This window comes from Vombatus ursinus, unplaced genomic scaffold (genome assembly GCF_900497805.2).
Source record: "Vombatus ursinus unplaced genomic scaffold, bare-nosed wombat genome assembly UNPS02014774.1, whole genome shotgun sequence".
Lineage (NCBI taxonomy): Eukaryota > Metazoa > Chordata > Mammalia > Diprotodontia > Vombatidae > Vombatus > Vombatus ursinus.
The window spans coordinates 17,624,543-17,651,024 of NW_020954552.1; the positions used below are offsets into that span (position 1 = coordinate 17,624,543).

A 26,482-nucleotide genomic window follows, 5' to 3' on the forward strand; every position below is an offset into this window, starting at 1 on the left:
TAGGTGGCGCAGTGGATAGAACTCTGGCCTTGGAGTCAGGAAGTTCTGAGTTCAAAATCCGGCCTTAGACACTTGACACTTACTAGCTGTGTGACCCTGGGCAAATCACTTAACCCCTATTGTCTCATCAAAAAAAAAAAGTATTGATACATTTTGTTTTGATTCAACAAATCCTTCCCAACAAAGTACATTCTCCTTTTACAAAGTACATTCTCCTTTAAAAAGGGGATTTTTTTATTATTTACAGAAAGAATGGCTGTATCCCTTAACTGTGGCATTATCATATTAACACTTAACCCTGAATCTGACCTGACTTTCGTAATTTTTCCATTTAGACTTTACATCACAGTCCTATCCCACAGGGTTTTGCTCTGGGGTACTACTAGAGGAGAATGACAGGGAGAGGAATGGACTCTTTCCTGTGGTGGTGCTACTACTTCACCAAACCCTAGGCTACCACCTCCATGGTCCTACAGTACGAGAATAGGCCAATCCCTCTCCCAGTGCAAATGCACCTGGGATGGGTAGCAACACATATACTGCCAAATGAATTTTCTCCAGATATAAGAATCTCAAATTATGGCTCTGGTTTATATTGCTGCAGTTAGCACGTTCCTTGTTCTTCTGGTTTTAATTCCTTCATTCTTCCTTCATTTCATACAAGTGAAATGATCCGCTTGATTTTATAGGGTTTTTTTAATTGCTACTGTTTACAATTAAATAATTTTGTCTTGTTACTGCCTATATCATGGTTCTTTGTCTCTGAACTTAGTTTAGAAATTCTGTTGGCCTGTAACAAATTAAGTTTAGAAATCCAGTTCTCTTGCTAATCACTCATTGTTCTATTCATGCTTCAAGGAAATCTGCTATCCTTGAGGGATCCAGGTGGACACCAGGGAGTCTGGTCTAGTGTCTTTACACCACCAAGCTATCCTTCAAGGATGTCTGGTTTGCTGTCCAAAGAAGTTGGTTCACTATCTCTGACCTTGCAGGTGGACTCAAACAATGAACACTTCTTTGTCACAAGCAGGAAGGATGGGGTTGTTCCTAGCCCCTCATTCCCAGTTTCCAACTAACTGTCTGGTTCCCCTACGCCTCAGCTCTAAAACCAATCACTATTTCACCATTTACGATGTCAAGCTCTTTTAACTAATCATAACTAGTTCCTCACCTACAAAGTCTTTTTCTTTGTTCTATATGCACCAAAATTATAAAAAAGAGCTGTCCCCCTCATTTGGGGTCTTTACTTTTGCTGAGGAAACTGAAATCATATTGCTTGGTAAATTCACGATTTATTTATAAATTAATTATGCTCAGAACTTTGTACCTCAGTTACTGTATTTTGACTGTATCACAAGTCTCTCCATGTTTCTCTGGCAACAGTATCTCAACAGACTTATATTCCACAACGTGCTCAGCAATTCCTCAATCACTGGCCACCAATTTTGTTTCCAGATTTTTGTCATCACAAATAATGCGGCTACGAACATTTTTTGTATGGATGGGACTTTCTTGTGATTATCAGTATCTTCTTGGGATATAGTGCTAATAACGAGATCTCTGGGTCAAAATTACCCAGTTTTTTTATTATTTATATTCATTTAACTTATTGCACATTTAATATAAAATCTTGGCCTAATAACTAATGAACTGTGCATGTCCAAAGACATTTTCCCTACAAATAAAAACCCAAATACATGATGAAGATGCTGCTTCATAGAAGGATAATACTCGGGTTCTCTTTGGAGAGAACCTCTGTGCCTAGAGGTAACTAAAAATATTATTAAATAAGAAACCTGGCCATCTTGCCTTGCTTATCATGCTTATTAGAGCAATACAAATCACCCAACATGATGTAAAGAACGAAGAAATAAACTCTATAAGATTTATGAAAATATTCTAAATCAAGCAACATATTCATTGATACTTCATAACTTAAAAAATTATTAAAAAGCTAAACATGGGGTAGAATCACAAAAAATCAATTGTAAAATGTGGAAAGAATAAAAAATCATGCAACCACTCACATTTACAAAATACTTTCCTCACAACAACCCTGTGAGGAAGACAATATTTAGCCAAATTTTACAGATGTGAAAACTTAGGCCTGGAGAGGTTAAATTACTTACCCTAATCAAATGGCTAGTAAGTAACAGTGCTTGAACTTTAACTCAGATCTTCTGACTTCAAATTAGGTGCTCTTTCTACTACAGTATATCTATATACTCCCAATGTAAATATTCAGGGTCATGATGAAGAGGTGTAGAAGTTTTGGGGTGCCTAGTGGCACCAAGTCTGCCTGAATGAATTCAACTGAAATCTTCTTCCAGCCAGAGAAAAAATTTATTAAAGATAAATCACATATAGTCCAGGTGACACCCGTGAGGACAAGCAGGCATGACAGTCTCAGCCTCTGGGCGTGAGAGGTTCTCAGCCTCAGAATGGAGGCTAGGGTAGTCAGGTGACGCCTGTAAGGATGGGGCGGGCATGAGACAGTCTCAGCCTTTTGGGCGTAAGGAAAGCTCAGAGTCAGAATAGGGGTTAGAGTGGATAGTCCATGTGAAGCCCCTGAGGACGAGCAGGCATGAGAGTCTCAGCCTCTAGGAGTGAGAACAGCTCAGTATCTGAATGGGGGTAAAGGTGAATCTTAAGTACAGAAAGACTGTGGGAGGGATCGAGGAGTGGCCAAGTAGTTTGGAGTGACTGGAAGAGGGGTCTAAGGAGATCTGGATGGGAGTGGCTAGTAAGCTGGGGTGAACAGAACTGCTGGGGTAAACAGAAATCCTGGGTCCTGGACCTCTTGGTGCCTAGCCAGGATTAAGGGTGGGAAATGGCCAGGGGCCATAGTAAGGTGAAACAATGGAAGGGAGATTGGGTGTAGCCACAATGAAAGGCCAGTTGAAAGGGGGAGGTGGTTGAGAATTCCATTTGGAAGGTCTGAGAGGTTGAACAGACAATGAGAATAGATAATGCAGGGAACTGGAAGGTAGAAGTTTGCTTTCAAAGGGAGATAAAGAGAGTTTCAAAGTGAAATAATGGCAGTTTCTAAGGACAAACAGGAGCCAGGTTCTTTTTAGGGCCAGGGAGGAAGGCACATCTGAATAAGATCAAAAAGTCCAGGCTGAGACTTTGGAAGGGAGGTAAGAGGAATCTAAAAATCTAAGGGTTTTCAAACTGAATGGTGGGCACATAACCCCGTCAATGATACTTATTCCAGAAGTAAGAATATTAGTATTTTTATCATAAAGGAAAGTCACATCATTTTCTAGCAGTTTCAACAGATCAGAAAATCTTTTGTTCAACTGCAGCATCCCATCCCTATGCCCCAATTACAACTCTCTAAGCCAGGCCTACACAACCTGTTGATTTCAGAAATCCTCTACATTTTTCACGGGCCACCTGAAATCCATTAGAGTGCCCACGGGCCGCAGGTTGTACAGGCTTACTCTAAGCAAAGACTACACTAAATCTTACAGGAACGTAATTAATTTTTGTACCTGTCAGAGTATCACAAAAACTACAAAGAACAGGAGCAATAGGATGAAAATGACTCTGCTCTTACTTTCTCTGATCACTTCTCCAATGACACATAGCATAATCATTATGGAGCCATGACTCTAACAGAGCACCACCAAAAAAAAGGTCAAAGGCAGATAACTCATTGAGAAGTTAACAGTTGTCATATCCATATGAATAATATACTATTAATGCAGAAGGACATTCACTGAAGCTCCTTTTGAAGTAGTGGTAATCAATTAGTTGCATTGTTGTTAAATATATTGATCCTCTTTACAACAAATAGCAGCATGCATTCATTTATTGCTCCATTTGCCACCAGGGAAATTTCATTCTAGAAGTAAAGAATTTCATTTGTGTCGCAAAGACCCATAAACAATCAGTCTAAGCTACTAAATGGGGTTTCATCAAGGGACTATGCCCATTCATGAATCACTTTGTCATCAACATCTATTCTGACTTCAGAATGTCACTCTTCTATTTTCAGGTTAAATAAAACAGAAATGTAATCTTTTGATATTAGATGCCACTTTTTTCCCTTATTAGTTGTAAGATTCTTTTTTAGTCCTGTAATATGGATTGGCTATCTACCTTGACCACTCAGTCAAACCTGTGCACATATTCAAGAATCTATTCTCAATTGGTCTTATATAGACTACTTGCTGGTCAACTAAAAAAAAACAAAAAACAACACCTAAGGTTTTCCCACAGTTAGGAAAGAAGACAACTATCAAACTGATTTCTTTCCAAAATCTTAATGGGGGGTGGGGGAAGGGGAAGAAATGTTCAAAAGTACTAAGAAAGAAAGAAATAAAAATTAGAGCAACTCTAAAGTTCTATCTCTCACCCGTCATGTTGGTAGAGTTAATAAAAAAGGAAATTACAAATGTTTGAGGGGCTGTGAGAAAACAGGCATATTAAAACTGTGAATTGGTCTAGCCATTCTGGAAAGTTATTTGTAACTATGCCCCCAAAATTATTAAACTGTACATACCCTTGGACCTAGCAATACCACTTCTAAGTTGAAGCCCCAAAGAGATCAAAGAAAGAGAAAAAATATCCATAGGTACAGAAATATCTATTACAGTTCTCTTTGGGGGTGGCAAAGAATTGGAAACTGAAGGGTGACTATCAATTGGGGATTAGCTGAATAAATTGTAGTAATAAATATAATGGAAGAATGCTATTATGCTATAAGAAATGATGAAAAGGATGGTTTCAGAGAAATCTGGGAAGACTTTTGACTCATACAGAGTGAAGTGAGCAGAACTAGAAGAATAATACCACAACATTTTAAAGACAAACAACTCTGGAAGCCCTGAGAACTCCGATCAACTGTGATTCCAGAGGACTGATGATGAAGGATGGTACCACCCTCCTAAAAGAGACATATTTTTTTGGACATGGCCTATGCTAGAATTTGTTTTGTTTGATTATAAAAAGTTTTTCTTTGTTTTTGTTTTCCCAATGGCAGTGGGGGGTGGGGATGGGAAGGGAGGTTGAAGGGAGAGAAAAGAGATTTTTGTTAAATGAAAAAAATTCAATTCAATTCAAAGTGAATTCCTGCTCAAATAGGAATATAAGATGTTTGTGGCATTTTCCAACGTACCTTTTAAAATCAAGTTTGATGCCTTTATTGGTTTTTAAAACTTCACTTAGCCACTCCTGGAGAGTGTTATCACTGTTTATTTCAGGAGGATGAGCCATTATTGGCTGTCCATGTTCTGATTCATCACAGGAAAGGAGGATATCTGCCTCTATCATGTGAGCACCACCTATTTAAACAGACACAGAGAAACATTAAAAAAGTGAAAGCTAAATAAGTTTAGGGATCTCAAAGGATTCTATATTCAAAACTTTTTTTCTGGTATATAAATTTGCTTATTTTGTATTTCCTAATGGTGTCTGTAACAAACCCACAACCGCTGATTACCTTGGCAGTTAGGTGGCATGTTGGATAGATCTCAAGTGAGGAAGCCCTGAGTTCAAATTCAGCCTCAGATACTTCCTAGTTGTGTGACCCTGGGCAAGTCATTTAACCTCTGTTTGCCTCAGTTTCCTCAACTGCAAAATGAGAATAATAATAACACCTATTTCCCAGAGTTGCTGTGAGGATGAAATGAGGTAATATTCCTAAAGCACTCAGTATGGAGCCTGGCACATAACAGAAGCCATATAAATGCTTATTCCCGTCCCTATCTTTTCCCCTTCCATGATTCCTAACATAAGAACAGAGAAGAGAATAGAGAAGGGCTCAAAAAGTGTTGCTGACAGGAAGACATCAGTTACTGACTCCGACAAAATCATTGTTGCAGAACTTTTGAGTGTACTCTGTACATAAGACCTCAAGCAGATTATAGAACATCATAATATATGAGGTTTTTTCAAAGCAAATTGAAACAAACACCACACCTGTGAAGAGGTCTAGAGGTTTTGGAGTGCTCAAATGGACCCCAAGATCGCAGTGCCCGGCCCTGCCTGAAAGAATTCAACTCAAATCTTCTTCCAGCCAGAGAAAAAGTTTATTAGAGATAAATCACATAGGCCAGGTGACGCCCGTAAGGACAAGTGGGCATGAGAAAGCTCAGCCTCTAGGCTTGAGAGATTCTCAGCATCTGAATGGGGTCCAAGGTGGATCTTTTATACATTAAAGTAACTTTGGGTGGCCAGAGAAAGGGGGGGGGTGTGGTTGGGAAAAGGGTCTAGGTGAGAATTCCATTTGCAACGTCTGAGAGATTGAATAGACAATGGGAATAGATAATGCAGGGAACTGGAAGGTAGAAGTTTGCTTTCAAAGGGAGATAAAGAGAGTCGATAAGGAACCTAAAAGGTTAAGGGTTTTCTGGGACCCATAGACAAACAGGAGCCAGGTTCTTTTTAGGGCTAGGGGCAAAGGTGCATCTGAATAAGATCAAAAGGTAAGGCTAAAGCTTTCAAAGGGAAAGAAGGAGCTGGGGACTGTAAAGCCAGATTCCCTTTGCGGCAAAGGGTAAGGATCTCGATTTGGGCCGAAACCCCATCAACTTGGAAAGCCATATGTGTTACCATCCTCTTGGGAACCACACTGCTCTGACAGAAGAGGTTCTACCTCACACTCTTGCATTTCCTCTGTCTAGCACCGTCAGCTCAACAACCACAGAATAAGGCATTCTGTATAAGACAAACTGAATCAGATTTTCCAAATGTACACACAGTGCTGGCTAGTTATGACTGAATGGGGTAGAAAGTCACCTAAACTGAGAAGGCCCACTGGGATTCAAACTTGTCCTCTATATTTTACCTTAATTAAATTATCCTTAGGATACACAAAACATGAAGCATTTTCAGTCATTTATAACTAATTAAGGACAAATTCATGGAAACTTTTCCTTAAAAATGTTTGGGCTTTTTTGGTTTGTTTTGGCTAGGCAATGGGGTTAAGTAACCTGCCCAGGGTCACACAGCTAGTGAGTGTCAAGTGTCTGAGGTTGGATTTGTACTCAGATACTCTTGACTCCAAGGCCAGAGCTCTATCCACTGCACCACCTAGCTGCCCCCAAAATGTTTTGATGGTAGAAAGAGAAGGCAGTATGGGCAGGAGGCAGTTTCAGTGAGGTAGAGCTGATTACCTAGAAATGGAAAATTGAATGAAGAAATGGAAGATAAGAGATACTAAAAGAAACTTTACCTACCTACAAGTTTACCTTCAACTAACCCTATGTATATGTATGAATTAATCAACAAATCAATGGCTTTTAATGATCTTTAAGGTCACTTTCAACTTTAAATTTCTATTCAATTCAAATAAACTAAAATATATTAAGCACCTATTTTATGCAAAGAACTATGTTATGTGATGAAAGACACAAAAAGTTTAGCTAAGACAAGGTCTCTGCCTTCACAGATCTTCCAGTCTACTACAGGAATAAACAATGAATACATAACCAAAACACAGCATCAGGTAAGGCAAAGCAATAAGCATTTATTAAGTACCTTCTATGTGCCAGGCACTGTGCTAAATGCTAGAGATACAAACCAAATACAAGCAATAAAACAAACAAACCCCATCTCTGCTTCAAGGGGCTTACATTTGAATAAGGGAAGACAACACACAAAAGGGGGCGTATTAAGTTACCTGTGAGGTGGGGGGGGGGGGGGGGTGGGAAGTAAAGTCCAGAAAATCAAAAGATCAACTCTGAGGGGAATGAAGGTTAGCCGGCCTGGGCCTTTCCCCAAAATGTAAGACCCAGGAGGAACTCATCAATAGAAAGGAGCTGATGTGGTAGAGGGATAAACTAACCTATATAAAGCACTTTGCAAATCTTAAAGCACTATATAAATGCTAATAAGGAGGAGGAAAGAAGAAGGATGTTCCACTATGAGAAGGGCATAGAGGTAGATGGATAAATGTTCCAATGTGAGGAGGCCCCAGACACTAAAGGAGTTTCCAGGGTGAGAATGAAGCTGATGCATGGTGCTGAAGTCCAGAGAGTAGGTAAGTTATGTGAGATCCAAGGAGGAAAAGGGCTTATTGACAGAATAGATCAATAAAGATTTTATGGAGAAGATAGTATAATTTATATATGGAGAGAGATAAATAAGGTAAAGAAGAAAAGGGAGGACATTACAGGCATACATAAGGATTAAAACAGAATTTAGGCCTCAGAGTTCCTAAATAATTCTCTGTATTGATTTTTGTGAAGCAAGAATAATTCAGCACTTAAGCCACAGTTTTCCTGCAGTCAGTCAAAAAGTATTTATTAAGTGCTTACTACGTGTCAGGTCTGTACTAAGCATGGAGATTGTTGGTTGGTTGTTGTGCTTTGTTCTCAAAGAGACCAAAATGACATTACTATGTTAAAGTTACAGTGTGTCCAACTGTGGCTGACCAGACTAATTCAAGCTCAGAATGTTCTACCACAAGTCAGGCATAAATAATCCATGTGAACATTTAAGGTGGATTCTCTAAATTTGTTTATCTTGTGTTTCTTTTCAGCTACCTCAGTTCTGCTTTACTCACAGAACACAGCACGTTCTCTGATGAGGGCACTCCATACTGGATGGTCCTAAGCCAGCGTTTCCTATGTCACACAATCAATTACAAAGTTCTTCAGAGACTTTGAAAGTGTCCTTGTAACCATCGGTTACAGCAAATAGAAAAGTTTTGAATACTGTGGATAAGTTCCCTTACCTTGGCAGTATACTTTCTAGAGATGTACATACAGATGATGAGGCTGACACACCAGAGTTAGCTCAGGGTCTGGGAGACTCCACAGGAAAGTGTGGGAGAGAAGAGGCATTAGACTAACTACCAAACTCAAGGTCTATAGAGCCATTGTGCTAACCTCATTGTTGGATGACTGGGAAACCTGGACAATATACCAGTCCCATGACAAGAAACTGAATCACTTCCACTTGAATTGTCTTAAGAAGATTCTGAAGACCACCGGGCAAGATAAGGTACAGGACACAGGTCCTTTCTTGAGCTAAACTGCCAAGCATTCAAACTCAACTGCAGAGAGTGCAAATTTAGAGACATTTCCACTCCAAATGTCATATTTTGCCTAACCGGTGGTGGAGCATCCCAAGCTTGTATTGGTCTGTTCAGCCACAGTCAGACACACTGTGACTTGACTCTAAAACAGTGATGTCATTTTGATCCTCTTCGAGAATGAAGGGCAACAACCAACCAACTAGTGGAGGAGACAAAGAAAATCTTCCTGCAGGAGACAAAAGTTGAGCTTAGTCCTGAAGGAAACTAGGGCAGCTAGGAGAGGGAAGTGAGAAGGAAGGACATTCCAGGACATGGGGAATCAGAGTCATGAGATGGATAATCACGTGTGAGGAACACGTAGGACAAGCTGGATCAGAAGAGGGCACAGAAGGGAATAAGGTATAAGAACACTGGAAAGGTAGGAAGGGGTCAGGATGTGAAGGGCTTTAAATGTCAAAAAGAGAATTTGATTCTGGAAGTGACAGGGAGCCAGTGGAGTTTACTGAGTAATGAGGTGCCATGGTCAGACCTGTGCTTTAGAAAAATCATTCTGACAGCTGAGTGGGTAGACAGCCTGGAGTGGGGAGAGACTTGAGGCAAGGAGACTGATTAATAGTCTGGGAGAGAGGTGATAAGGGTTCTGCACAAGAATAGCAGCCATGTGAGTAGAGAGAAGAGGATGTACACAGAATAAGCTGTGAAGGTAGAAAAGACTTGGCAACAGATTGGATATATGGAGAGAGTAGTAGAGAGAAGTTTAGGATGACACCAAGGTTGGGTGCCTGGGTGGCTGGAAGAATGATGGTGCTCTAGACTAATAAGAAAATGGGAAGAGGGCTACTTTGGGGGGAGGAGGAAGATAATGAGTTCATTTTGGACATGTTGAGTTTGAGATGCCCGTGGCACTGTCCAAGAAGCAGTTGATAATGTAGTTCAGCAGAGAGAGTAGGGCTACATATATAAAGATATAAACCTGGGAATCACTTCTACCAAGATGATACCTGAACCTACAGCAGCTAATGAGATCACCAAAAGAGATAATATAGAGAGAAAAAAGTGAAAGACCAAGGACAGAGACTTGGGGGACACCCATAGTTTGGGGGTTCAACCTGGACAAAGATCCAGCAAACAAGACTGATAAGGAGTGGTCAGTGAGATAAAAGAACCAATAGCAAACAGTGTCATGAAAACCAGAGAAGAGAGAACATCTAGAAGAAGAAAGCATCCAGGTGTTTTACTGAATATTTGCTTTTCATCCAAATGTTTCTCATTTAGATACTGCATTACTCTGAAAGTTGACAAAATGGAAGTTCAAAGAAACAGTAAGGTTCAATCAGTTACCTGGCATAGTTACCTTCTAATTCTTGGGAAGTTATATAACACTAAAAGACATTACAAAGGGAAGCTTCTGAAAAGTTTCAAGAAATTTGAATTATTATAACAGATCAGGTACTCTTACTTGGAAACAGAAAGAACACACAAGACCTTCTAATGACTTTATAGCCCTATAATCTATTATTTCGGTGCAACAGAAAATTTAACTGAATGTTTTTCACATAGTCAAAGTTCATATCCCATATTTTAAAAGCTATGTAATCTGAGGCAATTAAAATAATATAGAGGGGAAAAGAAATTTTAATAAGAAGAGTTGAACTATTGTATGAATTTGCATTAATTTTAAAATAGTCTTAACATGATGGAATACTAAAATATTACAGACCTTTGACTGATTTCAAACTGTTTTGTAGGTGCAACTACCTGACCAGTTATGATCATTAAGAGTGATTGAATAATTCTTTGAAGGAGTATTATCTTATAACCGAATCAGCCTGAGAACAAGTATTTATGATTTTATCACCAATAAATTAGCATTATGCATAAAGTATGAAATATTAAATGTATACTGTACATAACAGAGGGCAGGGAAATGAAGAAGAAAGGAATAAGGACCATTAGTTACCCTATGGCTTAATATGAAAGTGCAGTCATAGCTAGATAAGCACATTTTAATTCTTGCAAAGGAATAAATATTGTCCAAGGAACCCCTTTATTAGTTATGGTGGATGTTTAAAGGACTCATTGATTAATTCAACAAATGGGGTTTTTTTTAAGCAACTATCATATGCAAAGATATAGGGATGGGTACTGTAAGAAGTATAAAGGCAGTGCCTGAACACATAAAAATTACAATCTAATAGGAGATTAGAAGAAACGAAATGGCAACAAAACAAGATAGTACAAGGTAAATGTCATGAGTACTACAAAGTGCTATTGGAGCTTAAAAGAGGGAGATATCACTTTCTATTATAGCCATCAGAATGGAGAAGATCCTTCTGTGATAGATTTTTATTTTACAAAAAATGCAATTCAGGGAGTCCTTTCTGAAATTTGTTTGTTTCCTAGTATGTATGTCATCTTATGCCACTGTTTCTTGGACCATCCAATAACCTAAAAACCATAGAGAAATTCAGTAAGTTGTTAGACTCTAATGTGTCTAACACTCAAATATTCACTTACTTTTTAGTGCCTCTTTCATTTGTGACTTATGGTTAGCTGCATGATACCAGATGATTTCAGCTCCATCTTCTGATTTAATCTGTTTATTTTTAAGGAAATATTCAAATATGTTCTCACTCCCAAATCCTGAAATAAAAATATTCAAATTAAAGTTAGTTGAAGACAAGTGATATAAGACTAAGCAGAGAATTCATAATCAGAGGAGCGTTTGGTTCCAGTTCTGGCACTTAATGACTGGCTGGATGACTCTGGGTGATGGTCACTTAACTTCTCTGACCCTCAAATTCCTCATATGTAAAATGGGGATAACACCACCTACACCATTCACCTTACAAGGCTGGATCTGAGGGGATGGCCTCTGTAAACCATAACAGGCTAACAATGTAAGCTATTTTTCCTAACCATAATTCCCCTTGCTTTTTGGTCTTAAAGAAAAGGATATGTTGAAGAAAATAAAGGTCAATTAAGTGGAGGAAAGACCAAACAAGTAAAAAGAAAGAAAATAAAGGATAGAAAATTACCAGGTTGGAAATGATATTCAAAATAAAAATGATATTCAAAAATTATCAATAGGAACATAGAAGAGTTTTCAAGGAAATATACATAATACATGGGACAATGTAAAAGCAGTAAAGAAAAGAGAATATGTTGAAAGGATGTGATACTAAGACTCTGGTGGGGAAGAACTAGTCATCACTTTGTACAAAGTTCTGAGAAACGACTACTCCAGAAGTGGCTAATGATATCTGAGGATGAATCATTTTTGATTTTTTTGTTTTCAACATTTACTTCCACAAGATTTTGAGTTCCAAATTTTCACCCCATCTCGCTCCTCCCCCCACCCCAAGATGGCATGCATTCTGAATACCCCTGCCCCTAGTCTTCCTTCCCTTCTATCTCTCCCCCCCTTCTCTTATCCCCTTCCCGTTCAATTTTCCTGTAGGGCAGGATGGATTTCTGTACTCCATTTCCTGTATTTCTTATTCCCCAGTTGCATGTGAAAACATTTTTTTTAAACATGTGTTTTTAAAACTTTGGGTGATGAATCATTTTTGAACAGGGGAAAGTAATAAGATCATATTAGAGTTTGGAGAGATCTTAAAGATCTTAATCTAGAGAAACTATTTTATAGAAGAAACTGAGGCCAAGAATGGTTTAGTAACCTCCCCAAGTTCATACAGAAAACAGGTTGCAAAGCTGGAGTTTGCATGGTGGTCCTCTTACAACAAAGCCCGGGCTTTTTGTAAGCTTTACACCTTGGAAATATTATTTTGACAGCTATGTAAAGAACAAATTAGAATAGGGAAGGGTTTGGAGGTAGAAGAATCAATTAGGAAGTTATCATAGGTATCATCCAAGTAATGAGGGACTAAATTAGAGGTAGCAGTATGAAAGAAGAGAGGGATACAAATAGAATTAACTCCTGGTGTAGAATCAATAAATGAAAGCATATTATTGGATTGACTAAGGATAGGTTGGAGGAAGGGATGAGTCAAAGATAACTCCTCACTTAATCTCGTATCTTGGTTAATAGTTAAATAGAGACAATCCCGAGGGGAGAGTGTGGTGGATTTGGAGTGGGAGTGCTAAGCTCTGCAAGTCACTTCTCTGAAATCTCACTGTCCTCATCTGTAAAATTCCTCTAAACTATATCTTAACACCTCTACCAACTCTATCTCTATGATACTGTTCATGGTTCAATCGTCTTCTGTCATGTCTGACTCTCCACATCCCCATTTGGGGTTTCTTGGTATACATACTGGAGTAGTTTGCCATTTCCTTCTCCAGCTCATTTTACAGATGAGGAAACTGAAGCAGAGAGGTAAGTGACTTGCCCAGGGTCACACATCTAGGAAGTGTCTGATGCCAGATTTGAACTCATGAAGCTGAATCTTCCTGATTCCAGGGCCAGTGAGTGCTCTATCACACTGTGCCACCTAGCTGCCCTAAGATATACCTTCCTAACTGATAGGATGGTGGTATTCTCAACAGAATGAGTAGAGTTTAGATGGGCAAGGGTGTAGGGAGAGAATAATCAGTTCCATTTGGAATATGTTTAGTCCTTTCAGGCACTGGATAAGGCATGCTGGTAGAGATGTCCAAGACTAAGCTGAAGATGCTGGCCTGGAGTTCAGAAGAAATTTGAGGTAGATAACTTTTCCCTTTTTTGTCTTTTAAAACTACTGTTTACTTCTTACAGTGATCAGCAGTAAAAACTTTTTTTAATCCCCCTTTCCTCGTTTCAAAGGCCTTCTCCTTCCTCAGCTTCACATCTACATCTATATAAATTAGCCTTTCCTGATCTTCACCCCTTAAACTGTTAAGTGTCCTCCCTCCATAAACTACATGATATTTATTCTCTCTGTAAGCTACTTTTCATTTATTCTTTTAATATTCATCACACAGTAAATAAGTGTCTGAGGATGGATTTTAACTCAGACCATCCTGACTCCTGGCTAGGTGCTCTATCCACTAAGCCACCTAGCTGCCCCAAAATAAGATATACTTAAAGATATCTGTATTTAGCTATATAGTTATACATATAATTAAACATATATGTATTTAACCATAAATGTATGGTGTATATACATATATAAATGTATGGTGTGTATATATACATATATATGTGTGTGTGTGTATGTATGTATGTTTGTATGTGGACTTAAACCCTCCCTTACAATAGAAGGTCTTAGAGAGTACAAACTAATTCATTCATTGTGTCAGCGTCACCAGCGCTTAGCACGAGGCAGAAAAGAGAAGGAAGTTAATGCATCTTGACTGACTGATCTGAGAGGAAGAGGCTCTGGGGAGTATCTAGTCCCACCTCCTCATTTTGCAGACGCAAAAGCTGAGGCAGGGAGAAGGGGGTTACGCCTCACGAAACCTTCTGCCCACCCCAGGCCTGACTCCGCCCCGGCTCTGCCCCCAGCACCCCACACCGCCCAGGGCAGGCTTTTCCCGACATCCTTCAGCTCTCGTCCCACTCGCGCCATCACTGACTCAGGGACGTAAAGTTCCGTCCCCCTCCCCCACACACTCTCTCTCTAGACCAATGTAACGCAATGGTCAAGGTCGGAGGCGGAGAATCTCGCGAGCTTTCCTGGAGCTATAACCAGGTCTTCGATGCCCAGGGGGAGGGGGGGGCTGATGGGCCTTTTCAAGGCACGTCCTTAGCTCCGCAAGGCGTGAGAGGACCGCAGTAGGACCAGATGGCCTCAGCCCCTGAGAAGCTCCAATTCCAGAGTCCCAGGAAGGGACTGAGGGAAGCCTACAGTAAACAACCTTACCCGGACCCCCAACAGTCATTGCCATGGAGACGAAGGCCGACTCCGCTCGCGCAGGCGCAGAATGACACAGGGGGGCGGAACCGGAGTTCTCAACCCATGAAAACGAGGCCTGCCGGGATTGTTTTGTCACGTGTCCTGCCTGCATTGGCTCCGAGAACGCTTCCGTAACCGAAACCGGAAGCGGGTCTGGGTGTTTGTGTTTGCTCCTAGGGGGTGAAAGGAAAGTGACCGCCAGGTAGGAAAATTCAGGACAGGATAAGATAAAAACAAGGCTGTTTCCTCACAACCCTACGAGGTAGGTAGTGCAAAATATTAACTTGTCTATTTTGTAGGTGAGAAAGTTAAAACTTATTGGGGTTAAGTTGGCTGCCCCTGGCCGCGCTCTAAGTGCCAGTACCAAGTCCACGACCACAATCGCACAAACTTTATTTGTCGTCCTCATTAAAGTTGTCACCAAGCATTTATTAAGCACCTGCTGTGTGCTAAGCTCTGAGGATACAAAGAGACAAAAACGTAGTGCCTGCCCTCAAGGAGCTTCCATTCTGATGAGAGAGGACATGCAGAAGACTATGTATAGACAAGATGTACAGGAAGGGAAAGGGAGGGGGTGGAGGGGAAAGGCTTCTCGTAGAAGGTGGGGCTTGAAGGAAGCCAGGAGGTGGAGAAAAGGGAAGCATCCCAGACGTGGGGGACAGCCAGTGAAAATGCCTGAAAGTATGTTCGAAGAATAGCCAGGAGGCCAGTGTCCCTGGAAAGTGTAGTATGTGGATGGGGGAATAAAGGATAAGGCGACTGGAAAGATAGGAAGGAGCCAGGTTATGAGTGACTTTAAAAACTAAACAGAATTTTACATTTGATCCTTTAAGTCATAGGGAGCCACTGGAGTTTTTATTCAGGAGGGTGGTGGTGTGGTCAGACTTGTGCTTTAAGAAGATAATTTTGGAAGGGCAGTTAGGTGGCGCAGTGGATAGAGCACTGGCCCTGGAGTTAGAAGGACCTTAGTTCAAATGTGGCCTTAGACATACAACACTAGCATTGTGGCTCCAGGCAAGTCACTTAACCCCAATTGTCCTCACGAAAAAAAATAAATAAGATAATTTTGGCAGCTGGGGTGGGAAGAGATGAAGCAAAGAAACCAACCAGCTGATTGTAACACTAGTCTAGATGTGGGCAGCTGGGTGGCATAGTGCATACAGAGCACTGGGCCTGGAGTCAGGAAGACTCCTCTTCCTGAGTTCAAATCTGGCCTCAGACACTAGTTGTGAGACCCTGAGCAAGTCAGTTAACTCTTTGCCTCAGTTTCTTCATCTGTTAAATGAGCTAGAGAAGGAAATAGCGAGCCACTCCAGTATCTCTACCAAGAAAACCCTAAATGGGGTCACGACCAGGACACCACTGAAAAACGACTGAACCAGATGTGAAGTGGTAAGGTCCTGCACCAGGGTGGTGGCAGTGTCAAGAGAGAAGGGAGCATGTACAGGAGATGTTAGGAAGGCAGAATCCACAGGTCTTGACAATAGATTGGCTACATATGGGATCAAAGGGGGACTTTGAGAATGATGTGAGCCTGGATGATGGGCGTTGTAGTGTTCTCAACAGAAAGGGGAAAATTTGAAAGGGATTTGGGTAGAAAGATCGTGAGTTTAGTTTCAGATATGTTAAGATTGCTTCTGTCTGATGCAGTGCTTCCACTGAAACTACAGGGCCACCCAATTATTTGAACTTATTAAACACTGAACACTTGCAAATGATTGGACTAGATGCTGATTATAAGCAAGAACCTGTGTCTAAATGACACTGCCTTATATTCCCATTCTAATAGTATTAGCTAATGTTCATATGGTACCTAGCTATGTTCACTGACAATACTTTTAAGTTTCCCCAAACATTTTACAAACATCATGTCATTTTATCCACATTGGACTCAGCTTGTTGCAGAGCTCAGCAGGTTGAAAGTGAGTCCTTCAAGTCTACTTCACTTCTTTATAACCAGCCTGACCCCAGACTCCACTGACCCCTTGATTTAACCATAAAGCCATGTATAGTTCCCTCACTTCCCCACTTTTTTCCAGAATTGATATCCAAATTAACATTGCTTTTGCCATGACAGAAGGCTCCACTCCACTACCCTGTGGCTCCACTTAGTGCCCATGTTCTAAATTACGGACTGGGTAGACCAAAGCCCTTTTTTCTGACCACCACTCCCTCTTCCCTTATATCCATTCATGTTAACCCTAATCCATTTCTCATTTCTTCATAAATTATCTCACTTTTTCTTACCCTTCCATTGCACCCTCTAAAACCCTTATTATGTTATTAAATTGCTCTTCATGTTAGACCTATGCCCTTCTTTCCCTCCCCAAATACTATGTGTAAATATTATAGTGAATTAAATGTGTACATGTTCTCCCTCCCCATCTCCAACTGAATGGAAACTCTTTGAGGGCAGAGGCTGCTTTTTCATTTTGCTTTAGTACTATGTAGGACAGAGCCTGATATATAGTAGTTTATTAAATTGCTTGTTGAATTCATCCTCATGACTTATTTTGCAATGTTGTTATATTACTACAGGTATTGTTCCTCCGTATTGCTCTCTTGACTTTACTTTTCTAAACTTTAGCTCTTTTTTTGTCTTTACATCATAAGCATTTCTCACTGAAGCCCTCAGATTGAACTCTTTCCCTTATGATAAATGAATCCATTAAAGAAAAAAAAATCCAATACAGAAAACTTCCCTGACATTGTACACAGTATTTTGTTCTGGTATCATCCAACTCTCTGGCCAGGTTTTTGCTTTTCAAGTTTCCTTTAACAGGAAACCTACATGCTACCCCCACACCTTTGTCTCTGAATGTTTAACTTCCTTCAAAGCTCAAGCCCACACACCTCCTCCAAAATGTTAGAACTCTCTCCTTTATCAGATGACCTTTTATTTACTTGTTTACATGTTATAAGTTTTTCCTTCTCTACACACCCACCACCTAGCACAATGTTTTTGTACATAATCAGAGCTTAATGTTTTTTGAAGTGAATTATTTCTATCCTACAGAGGGAAAAGTGAAGCTGAAAAGTTATATAACTTGCCCCTGATCAGTTACTATGTTGCTTTATGCCATAATCCCAGATTACAAGGTTATGCCAGCACACACCATTGTATCAGGTTTTACAAGCTGGACAGTCTTCATGTACAACTCATCTGGCATTCCTTTCACTGTCATCTGTCTTTGGAGGCACAGCATACGTTCACTGAGACTCATGGCCAAGTTAGCCATCAGCTGATATGTTTTTTAACCATCACAACTCATGAAGATGGAAGGTATAGAGGTGTAAAGACCAACCACATTTAAGTTACACTTTTTATAGTATTAAAATACAACTGCATACTGAAAAGTTTCTTTGCCATATTTTCACATTTGATCTTTACACTGAGATCTCCATTTTAGCCAGGAAAACTAAATACCCTCAATTTCAAATCATGTATACTGAGTGCTCTCATCAGCTCCCATAGTTTCAATTGTCATCTCTAGACAGATGATTCTCAGATTTAATTCTCCAATCCTAACCTGTCTGCTGACTTCAACTACTGAATCTCCAGTTGCTGAATGGACATCTTAAATTGTCCTGTAGACAAGTTAAACTCAACATGTCCAAAACTAAACTCATACCTTTTCCCCAAAACCCTCCCCTCTTCCAAACTTCTCTATTACTGTTAAGAACACCACTTTCCTCCCTGTGACCCAGGCTCACAACTACTTTTTTTTAAATGTTTGGACACTTAGGTTGTTTCTAGTTTTTTGTTCACTAGGTCTTTCTTAATTCTACTTTCACCTATTCCCTGAAGTCTTCCAAAAAGACTCAGGCCCTCAATGGTCACATCTAAACTCCCATAAGAAAATGCTAACAGTACCTTTTGTTTGTGAGCTATTAAGTTTTCAAATCATCTCCATAGGTGTTATACCTCAGTTGATTCCCTATAACCCAGTTGGGCCCAGAGGGCTTCCCTATCTTGCAAAATGAAAGCCTAAATCTCAAAGAAAGAACTTGCCCAAGGTCACATGGTAATAATACAAGGGCCAAAATGAAATGAAAATCTTAAGACATTTGTTGATGGTCACAGTAACACCTTTACTTTTCACTGAACCAGCAGATGTTTTTTATAATACCCTACTTTATCAAAAGCAAAGATCTCATCTGTGAAGTATGCATGAAAACACTACTAACCATAGAAAGGTGAATGCAAAGCACATTATTAAAAATAAATATTAAATAGTAGAAGTCAAAGCCCAAAGCAAAGGCTAAAAAGGGAAAAATTAAACACTGGTATTAGGCTAAGTACAAAATACAAATCTGACAGAATAAAACTAATTTGGCAACTTTTTTTTCATCAACAGTGACTGGTATAAAAGGAGAAAGTTGTAGATATGGCTTTTAAAAAAATAACATTGGAACTAGCTTAATATATTTTATTAATTCTAATTACCGAAACACTTAGGGAGTGGGAAAAACATTTCTTCAACTCAAATTTTAACTGCTGGAAATTCATTTATTTACCTACTCTGCAACACAATTCTGCATTACTATTCAGGCAGTTAAAATGACAATTTCCATAAGTTACTACCACAATTATTAAATTTAGTTTAGTAATTTAGTATTAATTCAGTTACCAAATTTTAATTTTAAAGGATTCTGTTATAATTAAAAATGTACATTTTGTTAAAACTGTATATTGATGAACTTTTTATTAATTCAGCTTTCAAATTTAATTTATGGTATAGAATTTCCAGCCTGTTCGCCTAAAGAAACTGCTTTCTTTAAGAAAACAAAAAAAAAAAAGTTCAATCATTTCTTGATTTTCACATACACACAGTTCTGGTCTTCTTCTGGGCTTTTCCTTTGTGCACTTATCAGCTGCTTTCAATCTATTAGCCAGTGTGCCCAGGAAATGTAAACCATGTGAGAAGTGGGTTTTGCCTACTGTTGTGTAGCTCTCACCTCAAAATTCAGAGACCCAAAACTACTTCTGTAATAGTAGGGAGGTAAAGGGGCAGCTAGGTGGCACAGTGGATAGAGCACCGGCCCTGAAGTCAGGAGGACCTGAGTTCAAATCAGGCCTCGGACCAAACACTTGACACTTACTAGCTGTGAGACTCTGGGCAAGTCACTTAACTAGGAAAAATTTCATTCAGGAAAAAAAAAAATAGCAGGAGGCAAGAAACAATTATGAAGATGTTTAGACAAAATAGGCTGTCCTCTTCACTTGAAAATATAAACTCAATCTTGAAGAATTACAAGTAACACTCTGAAGAGCATTACCAGAAAATTATTCAGAAAAATAAATGTATGAACACATACAAAAGATACTTCAAATATGGTCTGAAATGCAAACTAGCAATATGAATGTGTCAACTTGCTGGGAAGTATATTCTAATTATTCTTTACAACACACAGTCCTTTTGATGTCTAATTATAATATGAAGTAAAAAAAGAAACAAATCCAATTTAATAACAAATTGCTTTTATCTTATACAATTACAGTATACTTCACAAGTTATTACATTGCCATTTCACTAAATATCTGCAAATTTGACAATGTTTACACCTGCTAAATTAGCTACTTCAGAAGAGTGGTCATTCTGTACCACTGCTACCTTAGGCTAATTATTAGAGGTGTGGTTCAACAGAAACTGGATGCTTTTGTTCACTGATATCCCCAGTCTCTTCTATCCTGAGACTTTGGATCCTGAGTTATAACTCTGACCTGTGTGTATTCAAGTTGTTAGGTTATATATTTTTTTCTTAAAACAGGGTTAATTAGTGTGGTGTTTCTTGAGCTATACATAAGGAGTGTTTTTGATACAAAAACATATAAATATTCCACATGAGAATCAAAAAGGCATCTAAATAATGATTAGGTTCCTATAACCTGTTGATAGCACTAATTGAAATGCACCCTTTGCTTCTTTACTACTATTTTTTGTTCTATTTGTAGCAAAGAGGGAAGCTATGTAACAGTTAATTGTCAAACCTGATGGGGGTTCACCGAACCTTTGTATTCAGGCACAAATTTTGTTTGTAATGCAAATACATAAATAGAGTTTAACTTCTGTTAATACCCCATTATCAAAAATAAGTACTATACAAAGAATTTCAAATATGCTAAAGTAGTTCATTAATAGTTTTCCCTGAAAGTAAACAGGGCTGCCAAATAGATTTCAAAGATTAATGAGAAAGGAAAAGAAACCTTGCTTTATGCTTCATTTATTGCTACATAACGACTACTTCAAGGGTCATGTCTGGCCTATCGTCAATCACTCAAGGAAGCTGTAAATATACTGGTATACTGTAAGGGAATGTAGAGGGAGGAAAAATCATTGTTGTATAAAAATATCACCCATTTATAAATTATTAAAGATACAGTTATAAAACACATACTTGAGTCGTTTTCTCTCTATAAAAACAATACACTTAAATATAGAAGCACAAGTTCCTAAAGCACCTACAATCATTTGATTTATATATATTTAATCAGGAAAAAGTCCAAATACTAAATCTGGAGAAGAAAAAAGGCAAAATCCATATCTTTAGCGAAATACTCAAGAGTTTAAGTACAGAGATAGCTGGTGCTCATCATACAAATCAGCGATCTTATTGTACTTATACACTCACTGGGGTATGGAAACAGTTCTATGCCACTGAAATACAGATTCGTAAATGGGGACATCTTTATTTGCATATATGCAAAAGGGATGTTCCTGATTTAGATGACAATTTATTAAGAATCTTCATTAAAACTGTTGTGGACATAAAGAGGTATAGTTAAATGCAGGTACTTTGGCTTAGCATTAAAACCAGCACAGTAAATGTTGCAGATTTCCCATAGGCAAAGGAAGACTTTGCCTTTTTTTTTTTTTAGTACCTGTAATAAGTGAAGTTTCAGAAATAGTGGAAACCTGAAACTTTTGGGTAATCTATACTGTACTAGGGTTTTAAAAAATGTAATGTCATAAATGCTAAGCTCAAACATTTAATATCAAACATATCTATTTTAGTGTCTATATCATTACAGCTTTGGTGCTGAAATTAATTCTAACAAATCAGTTTATAATCCATAGTAGCACACTTATTTTTGCTAAAATAGATTTTCTATAAGGAAAAACATTAATTCTATCTCCAATGGTAAAACAGAGTTGGAGGTCCCACCATGAATCACTGGGATTAGGGCACTATCAAGATCATTTAAGTAATGTTGAGGAAGAAGCTGGCCTCCAGATCCTGCCTGAAATTCAACCTGAAAGAAAAATGTAAAAACTCCAAGTGAGTCATGGGCAAAAGAAAAACATTGCTGCTTAGCTTAAGAGGTTATGAAAATTAACAGCAAGTATTCCTAAATATTACTGAGTTTAAATATACTGACATGATAGCAGCAGATATTTTATTCCACAGTGTATTCCTACCACTTTTTTTTATATTTAAGTATTCTAAGATTTATTGAACCACTAGAGAGCTTTTACAAAGTTAAGGAATAGTTGGTTCTTTTGCTCCTTTACTCAGGATTAAATATACTGTATTTAACATCCTGAAACACAAACAGGAAGGGAAGGCCTTCTTCAAGCCATAAAAATGAAGTATCTGCCACTACCTCATACCATACTAAATGCCAAGTGACTACAGATAAATGCTAATAACTGCCATAATAGGACAGTGGAGAGATATACCTTGAAGGCTCAAGAAGAAAAATTTTGATTATATCACAAGACTTTAAAATATCTCTTAAATAAGAAACAAACTGAGTCTTAAATTATGCAATATTATTTAAATGTTCTAAATAATACTGTTTGGTTTTCATTTTCAATTGAGGTTCTTAGCAAAAATCATTTTATACATTTTTCCAAGGGAAGAAATACAACTTTAAAACAAGCAACTATTTTTATCAAGTAGGTTCTTTAAGCAAAAGCACCATGATGGTGAAAATATAAGTTCAAGCATTCCTACTATATCTTGCTTAGAAAAAAAGCAACTTATAATAAAGCTCTCTCTCTCATTTTAACCTTTATGTAATGAGTAATCTTTTTTAAAGCATTTACTATATTAAAGTGCTATGGGAAAATATAAAAGAAAGAAAAATAGTTTCTGCCCTTAAAGGAACTATAATCAAATTGAGGAGACAGAGTATCTACCCAAACACTAGCTGAAGAGTATTATATTTATAATAGAGCCACATATTAACCAATGGAAATTAATGTTAGAAAAACTATACTTAAGTTACCAAGGAAGGCCTCGGAGAGGAGGGAACTAAATCAAATGATACAAGCCATAGTATATATTGAATATCACATGCATAATATCAATATGCTAAGTACAGGGAATTAGAAGGACAAAGTCATAAATAAGTATGAGATAAGAAACTCTAACCTCAAATAGGAAATTAATATAAATAAGTAAAGAAAAATTACATGCTAAACTGACTTCCTTTTAAGTGAGATATAGGCAAGTAAACTTTTAGATCCTGCCATAATACATTTATTTTAAAAAGAAAAAATGAATTGTACATTACCATATCTGTATCAATGGAAACTCGGAGTCCTATCTTATTCATCCCATTACTTTTTAGAGTTTTCAGATGTGAACAAAGTGCAGCACTGCCAGCCATTGCTATCTCTTTAGCAAACTGGTAACGACTTCCTGACATCGTAAAGTCCTGGTCCTTTAGAAAATAGAATACCTAAAATACAGTAATTAGAAAATAAGTCATGATTTGTATTTCTGGTTATATGGACAAGATCAACAACCTCAAAAATAATTAATGCAATTTGAGATATATTACTAACACTTCATTTTTATTAACAAGTTTTAACATTAACATTATACACCTCACTCAGCAGGAAATTAAAACTAATGATGACTCAATATTGGAATGGCTTAACTGCACCAGCCCAAAGCTTTAAAACTAAGAAATCCTGATTCACTTAGCTTTAAAGATGAAGCTGATCGGGGCAACTAGAGAGCACAATGAATAAAGCACCAGCCCTGGAGTCAGGAGGACCTAAGTTCAAATCTGATGCTCAAACACTTACTAGCTTTTTGACCCTGGGCAAGTCACTTAACCCTGACTGCCACCAAAGAAAAGAAAATTTTTAAATGATGCTGATCTTTTTTTTATAGTAGCAAATAAGTGGTAACAAAATAGAGATCCATCCACTGAAGAACAGCTAAACAAATTATGGTACATGAAAATAATGGAGTATTAACACTGTAAGAAATGGTAAAGATGACATAGGCAAATATGGAAAAATATATGAAATAAGCAAAACCAAAAAAACGATATGCACAATGACTTCAACAAAGTAAATGGAGAGGATAACCACAGTCAATACTGCTACAAAATTATAATAACTAACCTTATATCCAAAGAAGAGATATGAAAACACCACCCCACTCCTTCTTTGCAGAAGTAGGGAACTACAGGTGAGGAACACTGCAAATACTGTCAGATTTGAGTGGCTAATTTTGATGAACTATTTTTTTCCTTCTCTTTTTAAAAAATAAGATATGGTTCTTTGGGAGGTAGGAAGAGTGGGGAGACATAACGGGAAATGTAGGTGAAGTAAAAAGAAAAGAAACATTTTTAAAAATTATGTTAATGTGACCAAAGTCTCTCTATAAGAACTTATATATAAATGTAGAAATAACACAGAAATTCAAAATGTTCTATACCCACACAATACACTTTGAATCTCAATTATCAGAGATTCTGGTCTTTATCAATTTATTTGTTTTAAGGGAAACAGGTCAGAGTATGGATGGATCAGCACAGTCCATTATTACCGATAAAAAATAATTTAAGTGTATGCTGCACTAAATGAAAGACAATGTTGTAAAAAATAAGCTAGACCTCAAAGGAAAATGATTACTTACATCTTTGGAAAGTGGTGGAATAACTCCCATTCACTATCCACATAATTTTCAGTAAAATACTCGAGAAAGCAATAATTCAACTAATACCCCTAAAATTACCAAAATTTGCACAGTATGATGGAAATATGGAAATTTTTCTTTAAATGACAGCGAACCCTCAATCCTCTAGGCATTGCTTTCAGTATGAGGAATCTGGTATAATACCATATTTGGGAGAGTAAAAGCAGCAGCAAAATCTTAAAATGTAAAGGAAAATATATATGTATATATGTATGTATGTATATAAAATCAACAAAATATAGAAAAGAGTAATCTCAATCTATTACCTCAGTACATTTTACAAGTTTCTCGTCTGTTTCAAAATCTGCTTCCTGTTGTATTTTTTCACTTGGAATTCCTTCCAATGATTTTCCATCTATTGCACTAATAACACTATAGAATAAAACAAAGTAAATGTTACTTCAAGAATTTCTTTGATTAAATAACTTTTTAAAAATACAGAAAAGAACTAGAATACAAGCTATTGATAAGGAGCAAAAGGTTATCTCCAAAGCAAAATGAAAGGCAAAATATAGTGCCATATCCGTCTAAGCCCTTAAGTCATGAGACTAATCTTTTAAACTATCAGTACTTAAGATGTAGTGAATAGTCAAGGACTAAGCCAAATTCCCTTACATTAACCTCAAAATAAAGTTTAAAAAAAATGAAATAAAAAACAGCAAAAATTATAATGAAATAAAGACAAAAGAAACAATTCAGCATAAAAGCCTTAATGCAGTGAACAAATACTATGGGGTAAAAGAGAAAAGAACATGAGAAATGGCAATATAGAAAAGATGATGGGAAATGTCACTGATGCAGCATACCAATAATAGTAACATTTACATAGTGCTTTAAGATTTACAAAGTGCATTACAAATATTATCTCACTTGATCTTCAAAACCTGGAAGGTAAGTGTTATTATTATCCCTGTTTTACCGATGAGGAAACAGAACCTAAGTGATTTTTCCCAGGGTCACGCTTGTAGTAAGTTGGGGAAGCTTGATTTGAACAAGTTTCCCTAACTTCGGGTCCAGTACTTTCCACTTCAGTATATTCTGAGGAGTAGAATGGTTCAAACAGCATGGAAAAAACACAGTAATGGAAGAACAAAAACAGGAAAAGCAAAAAAAGAAAAAACTAGATGACTTCATATCTCTACAAAGCAAAGCAGCAAAACCAGAGGAAGAAGCTCAGCAAAACAACTGAAAAGTCAGTTGAAGGCAATCTAAGAATTATTCATCTCCCCCCAAAAAATTTTTTTTAAAATACGAATACCATCTTCCAAGAAACAATGGAACAAAGTGGTCCAGAAGTACTGGAAACAGAGGACATAGTACAAACAAAATTCAGGCAGAAAGAAACTTTTTTTTTTTGCTTTTTGGTGAGGCAGTCAGGGTTAAATGACTTGCCCAGGGTCACACAGCCAGTAAGTGTCATGTGTCTGAGGCCGAATTTGAACTTAGGTCCTCCTGAGTCCAGGGCCGGTGCTCTATCCACCGCGCCATCTAGCTGCCCCTCAGAAAGAAACTTTTAAGTTCAACTCATCCAGAAATGCAGTCACCAAGTGACAAAGTTTCAGTGTCAGAAAGAAATTGTGCAGATGGTCAAGAGAAAGCAATTTATAAAAGCTGTTCCACTATTCCAGAAAGCAGGTGAAAAGAAAGTAAAAGACTTTTCAAAGTCTGACTTAAAAGACTTGGAAAATAGCAATTAGCAGTAGTATTGCCAAGA

At 37.9% G+C, this 26,482-nt stretch overlaps 2 protein-coding genes across 4 annotated transcripts in view; both read right to left on the reverse strand.

Annotated features, from left to right (window-relative positions):
* Positions 1-15,041, reverse strand: part of FAM151B (family with sequence similarity 151 member B) — a 54,274-nt gene extending 39,233 nt beyond the window's left edge. Inside the window, exons 1-3 of the mRNA XM_027864251.1 lie at positions 14,794-15,041; positions 11,507-11,632; positions 5,126-5,291 (exon numbers count right to left, since the gene is read on the reverse strand). Coding sequence (XP_027720052.1) covers positions 5,126-5,291; positions 11,507-11,632; positions 14,794-14,938 — 437 coding nt within the window. The 5' untranslated portion in view covers positions 14,939-15,041. The remainder of the gene's footprint in view (positions 1-5,125; positions 5,292-11,506; positions 11,633-14,793) is intronic.
* A 5,250-nt stretch (positions 15,042-20,291) lies between these two features.
* Positions 20,292-26,482, reverse strand: part of ZFYVE16 (zinc finger FYVE-type containing 16) — a 63,829-nt gene continuing 57,638 nt past the window's right edge. For all 3 annotated transcript variants that reach the window (XM_027864237.1, XM_027864235.1, XM_027864236.1), the window contains exons 16-18: positions 25,035-25,140; positions 23,348-23,515; positions 20,292-22,081 (exon numbers count right to left, since the gene is read on the reverse strand). In XM_027864237.1, the coding sequence (XP_027720038.1) occupies positions 21,923-22,081; positions 23,348-23,515; positions 25,035-25,140 (433 nt within the window). In that variant the 3' untranslated portion in view covers positions 20,292-21,922. The remainder of the gene's footprint in view (positions 22,082-23,347; positions 23,516-25,034; positions 25,141-26,482) is intronic.